The sequence below is a fragment of the Drosophila albomicans genome, chromosome 3, assembly GCF_009650485.2.
Source record: "Drosophila albomicans strain 15112-1751.03 chromosome 3, ASM965048v2, whole genome shotgun sequence".
In the NCBI taxonomy this organism is placed as follows: Eukaryota; Metazoa; Arthropoda; class Insecta; order Diptera; family Drosophilidae; genus Drosophila; species Drosophila albomicans.
The window spans coordinates 20,887,354-20,894,304 of NC_047629.2; the positions used below are offsets into that span (position 1 = coordinate 20,887,354).

Here is a 6,951-nt window from a genome sequence, read left to right on the forward strand (position 1 = left end):
GTTGCGCTTATTTATTGCCCATGACTTTGTTTATGTTTGTTGTGTTTTTTATTCCAAAGTCAAGGCTGGCCTCAAGTTCCCCTCTCACTCTCTCTCGCTATCTCTATGTTTTCTCTATGTCTCTTTACTGTGGCAATTCATTCGATTCAATTGATATTTCGTTGCTCGTCCTCTTCGCCTGCCGCCTCATTAAAATTTATGCGCAGGAAACGGAAGCCTCGCAGACGCGACTTTTGCTGTAGATGTTGCTGTGTGCTATTGCTGTGGCTGGGACTGTTGCTGTGGCTGCCGCAGACAAGACGCAGACAGGCATTTCGGTCTAGTCTATGTATTCCTTGCCACATTCGTTGGCCATGCAGGCGGCGTAACAAAGCGGCAACAAGCAACACAACCGAACAGACCAAGAAGTGTCACTCAAATTGATGGCGATGCAAGCAACACAACAAAAATTGAAAGTGATGACACGCCCACACATTGCAGCTGCCCCCAACTACTTGCCTCATTCCTTACAAGGGCACACAGATATGGACATTAATATTTATTTGTTTATTTATTTATTTATTCATGTATGCAATCACATAATTGAACCGCAAAGGATGACAGCTGCCTCAACATTGTCAACTGCATGAGGAATCACTTGGATGTTACTCTATGCACTTGGAATTATATTTATATATCCGCATCATTTCAATTATTTATTAATTTTTAATGGTAATATCAATTAACTGTTTTTAAAGTGAAATTAGAAAGTCTTCAAAATTGATCAATCATATTTGGGCTAGAAGCCTTAAACGGACCAATGCATAAGAACATAAATTGTATAAATTTTATTTATTTATAATGGTAAACAGTTTTTAAAGAAGTATAAGAATGTCTATAAAGTGATAAATCATATTCAAAGTAAGCAAACTTACAATCAGATGAAAGAAAATTAATACGAAACTTGAATTGTTATTATTTTACCTTATTTTAAGGATATTTTAAAAATAATATTGAAACAAAATCCAAAGAATGAAATATACATACATATATTCTTAATCATGTTTAAGCAGATAAATGAAAATTAATTCTAAAAAGGTAGAACTTTTATTCTAGCTTAAGAAAAATATGAAAAACAACAGAAGATTTGCATTAAAATAATATGAATTCAACAACTTAGAATACTTTACAATACTTTATTACTTAAATAGTAATATTAATGCGTGTTTTCAAGAAAGAATTAGTAAAACTTTTAATTGCCTAATTATATTTAAGAATAAAGGAAAAAAATTAAAAACTTAGAATGAACATTTAAATGTAATAATAACGCGCAATATTAATAATACCAAGTAATCGCAAACCTAAAGTAAAGAATATATTAAAAATCTATGAAACACATTAATCTTAAGCTTAAGGCCTTTGTAGCCATTTCTATATAAATATATCAATATCTTGACTGAATCATTATTCGAACTTATTATTATTTATAAGTTACAGTCAATATAAGGCAATTATATATAAAATGAGTTACTTTAAGTTGATGATTTATAATGTTTAAGTTTTTGCATAAAATATTTAATTTTATTTAAACGAAATATTCAGAAAAATAGCTGGAAATAAATCTTACATATAATAAAAAAATTAAAATCAAAAATTTCATTAACTTAACAAATTTGAAATAGTTTCACGTCCTCTGAACATCTGAATCTGAATACTATGTATATAATATGTTGCGATTAAGAAATGATTGAAAATACTTGTAATATATGAATCTGAGTATTAAGATAAAGAAATCATTAAAAAGAGTTTAATATAGTTAAAACTAAGCTACTTTGTATACAAGTACTCAAAATTAAAGAGTGGAAAATTGATTCTCATAATATAGTTCATATAAGTTTAGCAGACTTTTTTGTTCCCAGCTACTCGTGGTAAGTAGTACTTAGGCAGCCCTAAAGGGATCTGTCAATGAAAGCAAACAACTCTAATGCCTCCTCCTACTCCTCAACAGAGTCATTTCACACACATGCTACAAAAGAAAGAGAGATAGAGAGGCGTGCATCATGTGCCCACGTTGCAGCCACCAAGCCGAAACAATGGCGATAGCCTGAGGGAGGGAAGGCAAAGGCAGAGGCGGAGGCACTTTACACTTGACTACGTCAAGCCACAAGACTTTTGTTCCCATGAACTTCTTTTTATGTATGGCAATCAGTTCAGTTTATATGCATAATACGCGCTGTTGTTCTCTCTCTCTCTCTGTTTCTCTTCGTCCCTCTCTTTTTCGCTGTGATGTTGGCAATGTCAGTGACAGTTTCAGTTGCCTCTCTGTCTTTGTCTGTGTCACTTCACTTGCTGCGCTTTGTCTTTCACACACAACTTTTGGCTTTTCCCTTCTCATGGCTTCATGGCTTCAATCTTTCCCTCAGCGTGGGCGTGAGAAACCCACTGAGCTGAGCTTCAAGTGCTGCTCTGGAGGCCAAGTGTGTGTGTGTGTGAGTGTGAGTGGTGAATACATCTAACGCGACCGGAAATCGTCAATGTTAGATGATGAATCCCCCAGTCCCTCCCCTCGCGCCTCTTTCATTCGGTGGTCGCTCCATCAGCGAGATCGAAAAATGTTATAATTAATGCACTCGCTGCGTTTATAGATGTATCTACGAAGGCGCCCGCTGTGGACCGCCTGAAGCTAGAAACATTTTCGAAATGAAAATATATATCATTGCGTGCGCTGAGCGTTGATCGTTAATCGTTAATCGCTAATCGTTAATCGAGTCACCTGCGGGCCATGCACTCCACAAATTGTTGCCTAGCGAGTCTCTCTCTCTCACTTTGAATTGTTTATGGCATCCGCTTTGGGTGTCTTCTGAGTCACCTGTGGAGCGTGGGTTAAGGCTTAAGCCAAGCTCAATTCATATGTTAATGCTTCAGAGTTTGTTCAACATTTGCCTAAAGTCCACATAAATAAACCTAAAGAACGAACAAGTGGCAGCTTCCACATTGTGTGTGGCAGCCAGAGAGTCGAAGACTCGAAAAACATTTTCAGCTTTTCATATTTGTTGATTCACTTTATTTGTTTATGCCGTCGATTCGTGGGAATGAACTAATTAAAAGAAAAATGAAAAAATATATGTATGTACATATATATGTGGTATATATGAGGCGTCTGCTTTAAGAGTTTCAGTTGCACAATCAGTTTCCCAGCAGAACTTTGCTCAGTTCTCAGTGCTTCTATTTTTTCGGCAACTCCTTCTTCCATTTCCCCCCCTTTAGAACACGCTTAACAAGCAAACACACAACAACCACTTGAGTATTGTGGTTCACTTTTTCGTTTTGCTTTTTTTAGTTTAGTCATTTCCTATCAATTTCAAGAAAAGATCGGCCGGAAAAGCGAGCGAGGAGGGAAACTACTTGTAGTACTCCGTTTGTCTGTCTGTCGGTAAATTGGCAAAATCTGTTAGAGAGCTTAACAATGGATTGGAATGAAGGCGCACACACACACACACACACACGGTTCAGTTTGGTTCAGTTCTGTTGACGATGACGATTCGACGGAACCGTCACTCGCTGCTTCCACTTCCGTTTTGTTATGTTTTCGTCGCCGCTTGTTGTTGTTGTTTTTTATTGTTTTCGCACCTCGTCCGTCGCTTTCCGTTCCTCGTAACTGCTGCGACTCAACTCTCGCGGGTCGCGATCGGTCGTCGACGTCGACGTCGTTGTTGCCGTTGCCGGCATTGCCGGCGGATATTCTACTTTACATAAGCGGCATTTCCTTCAATTTTTCCGGTTTTTATTTTGTTGTTCGCTAAGCGCATTTGCAGCGCCACACAGATTACACATTGATTGACATATTGGCTCTTTGATTGATTGGTGAAAGCACATATTTCTCCAACATATAGTATTTTGTATATCCTCAGTGGATTCGCCGATTGTGGAATGCTCGATACACTCTGATTGATTGAGCTAAGTGCATTTCCTAATACACTGATTGACCGATGAACTGATTGATAACTTCACTGAACAATGAGTGGAAGCCAGCACATTAAAAAGTGATTGCCAAAATCGAGTGGTTGATGAACCATATCGCCTGATAAGACCCCACTTCCGATGCGATTAACCCAAAATTATTTTTTATTGCCAAATCTACTATATTTTTGATAATTACGAAATCTACTTATCTTTTAAATGATTGTTGACAAATTCCGAAACAGTTCATGATTGATTATTAAACGCTCAGACGAAAATAAAATACTTTTTTATGGTCTTTTGTCATTTGTTATATATTTTAAATAAATATTTGATGCATATATATTTATAATTAAAGTTAAGACCAGGTTACCTGCATAGAGGTCGATTTGCAAAAAAATTAGTACCAGAAAGCTAATATTATAACAAGTAAGAAAGTTACAGTCGAGTGTGCTCGACTGTGAGATACCCGCTACCCATTTTTATAAGGCCAAAATATTGCTGTATTATTTTCAAAATATACCAAAAATACTAAAAATTTACCAAATGGTATGTTTGTAATACAATAGTAATTATTGTATATACCAAAAAACTCTAGCTTTAAAATTACGCTTGTTTTTCGATTTGCGGGGGCGGAAGTGGGCGTGTCAAAAATTTGAAACAAACTTGAAAAAAAAAATATAGCTCTATCTCTTATAGTCTCTGAGATCCAGTGTTTCATACGGACAGACGGACATGGCTAGATCGTGTTCGGCTGTTGACGCTGATCAAGAATATATATACTTTATAGGGTCGGAGATGCCTCCTTTATCTAACATACATTTCCTGCAGACATAAAGCTATAATACTCTATGGGTAGCGGGTATAATAAGTAATTACATTTGATGATATTCACTAAGTGCTTAATTCATTTAAGTGTACGATTAAGTAACGAAATGCGGGATGTACGAGAACTGTTTTTTTTTTATTGACATCCCATATATAATTATAACTCAAATTTAGACCACAAGAAATAACCGTTTGATTAACAGTCCCTCATTTGTTAGAAAATTGGAAAATAGTTGGCATCGATAATAATGAGACCAATACTGAGGACAAGTGCCAGAATGCAGACAATGATGAGCACCCTATCAGCTGTAGATAAAACAAGAAAAAAACGTGTTAAAATCAAAAACTAAATCTCGACTCAAGATATGATATCAAAATTGAACGAAGAAAAGTTCTTAAATCAAGATTTGCAATCTTTTTTCAATTTGGAATCAAATCTTATCTTAAAATGCGAATTTAGCATAAAAATCTTGATTCAATCAATCTTAAAGTAAGATTTTAATCTTACAATAAGATGTTTTTAATCTTAAAAAAAAATCTAAAGATTTCAAGATTTTTTAAAGATAGAAAAAAATCTTAAATCAAGATTTGCAATCTAATTTTCATTCTACATTTTTTCTCTCTGTGTATAGCATTAAGCAAGGGCCACACCCACTTACGGTAGGGTACATAAGGAGGCTCTGGCTGCTGTGGCTCAGGTGCCACATTAGATTGCTGCACTAAGCTATCGTATTGAAATTGCCGAAAAGTTTCCTTTTCTTTGGGTGACATTACGTCCTCTTCATCCAGCAAATAATCGCTGCCATCATCGCTTGGCTGCTCCTGCAGAACTTCATCCAATTGAAAGCTGTTTGCCTTAGGCAATTCTTTCTTGGCAGTCTTTTTAGGTGGCAAAGATTTCTTCGGAGGCATAGATTTCTTTGGTGGCATCGATTGTTCCGCATCCTCCTTTTTGTCAGACAGATCAGATGTGCGTGCCAAGCCAAAGGAACTTGGCGCCTGCTTTACTGCTGAACTCATATTCTGGGCAGAGATTTCACTATAAAGCAAAGTTTAAGTTGAAGAAAGGAAGGGAAAATTTGCATCTTAAACTAACCTCTTCACATTTTCCTGGACAGTCGCTGACATTTTGAATTTCGTGTGTTTAATGAAAAAGTTGTATAAAAATATTCAATTTGTACAAACTGTTGTAGACTGTTAATAATTGGGAAATTTCATGGCCAGCTGATGGATTGATAATGAAATATTTGTGCTGCGTCAGCTGTGGCATGTGGCACGTTCTTTGAGTTGCTATCTTCTTTTTTTTTATGTGTGTCTGCAACATCTGTTTCATATTACAAGGTAGCTGCCAAAGGTAAGTCGTTGTTGTTGCTGTTGCTGCTGCTGTTAGTGGCCCATTTGTTTGACTTCCTTTTACCTTTGAGAGACGGCACAAACAACATCCCGGATGCGACAGAGTACGAGAGAGAGAGATAGAGAGAAAGAGAGGCAGAGAGCGGGAGAATTGAAAACAGACAAATTCATAAAACTGCACTAAATGCAAAGTTCCAAAGTTACAACAGCAGCGACAATGAGAGCCACATGGCATGTGGTATGAGGCATACAGGAAGACACAGCAGCAGCATGTGTATGTGTATTTGTATCTGTATCTGTATCTCTGTATCTGCAGTTGTATCTGTATCTGTATCTGCTGTTGTAGCTGTGGCTGCTCATTCATAGAAAAGCGAAACAGAAACAGAAACAGAAACGAGCGGATGCACGGGCGGATGAAGCGCTTGAATCAGCAACCAACTACGAACCTCTCTTTCACACTGCCACACTCCCTCTTCCCCCCTCTCTCTCTCTCTCTTTCTGCCCCTCTTTGTCTCATTGTCTAGCTGCGCTATCTTTTTTCATTGCTGGTTCTATTTGACTACCGTTGCGGCTGATTATCATTATTATGATTATTATTATTTTTATTTGTTATTGTCGTTGTCATAATTGCTCAACTATTATTTGCGAAACGATAAAAAAAGAGCTTGAGACCGCAATTATACTCGCACTCTGGAAACCTTTTTTTTCAGTTCAGTCTCAAGAACAACGCCCACAATTCGCTTAGCTACTCAATTGAATTCGCCGCTCATTTCTTTCCTATTTTTGGGTAGGGAAACTAGACATTAATCACGAGCATACTCTACAAATAAA

General features: G+C 36.8%; 1 protein-coding gene across 1 annotated transcript; it reads right to left on the bottom strand.

Annotated features, from left to right (window-relative positions):
- Nucleotides 1–4,892: 4,892 nt before the first annotated feature.
- Nucleotides 4,893–6,004, bottom strand: LOC117569041 (uncharacterized). Its single transcript, XM_034250039.2, has 3 exons — nucleotides 5,864–6,004; nucleotides 5,427–5,806; nucleotides 4,893–5,073 (listed from the first exon to the last, which is right to left on the bottom strand). Exons 1-3 carry the CDS (start codon nucleotides 5,893–5,895, stop codon nucleotides 4,982–4,984), a joined length of 504 nt encoding a protein of 167 aa, XP_034105930.1. The 5' UTR covers nucleotides 5,896–6,004; the 3' UTR covers nucleotides 4,893–4,981.
- Between the last annotated feature and the right edge of the window lie 947 nt (nucleotides 6,005–6,951).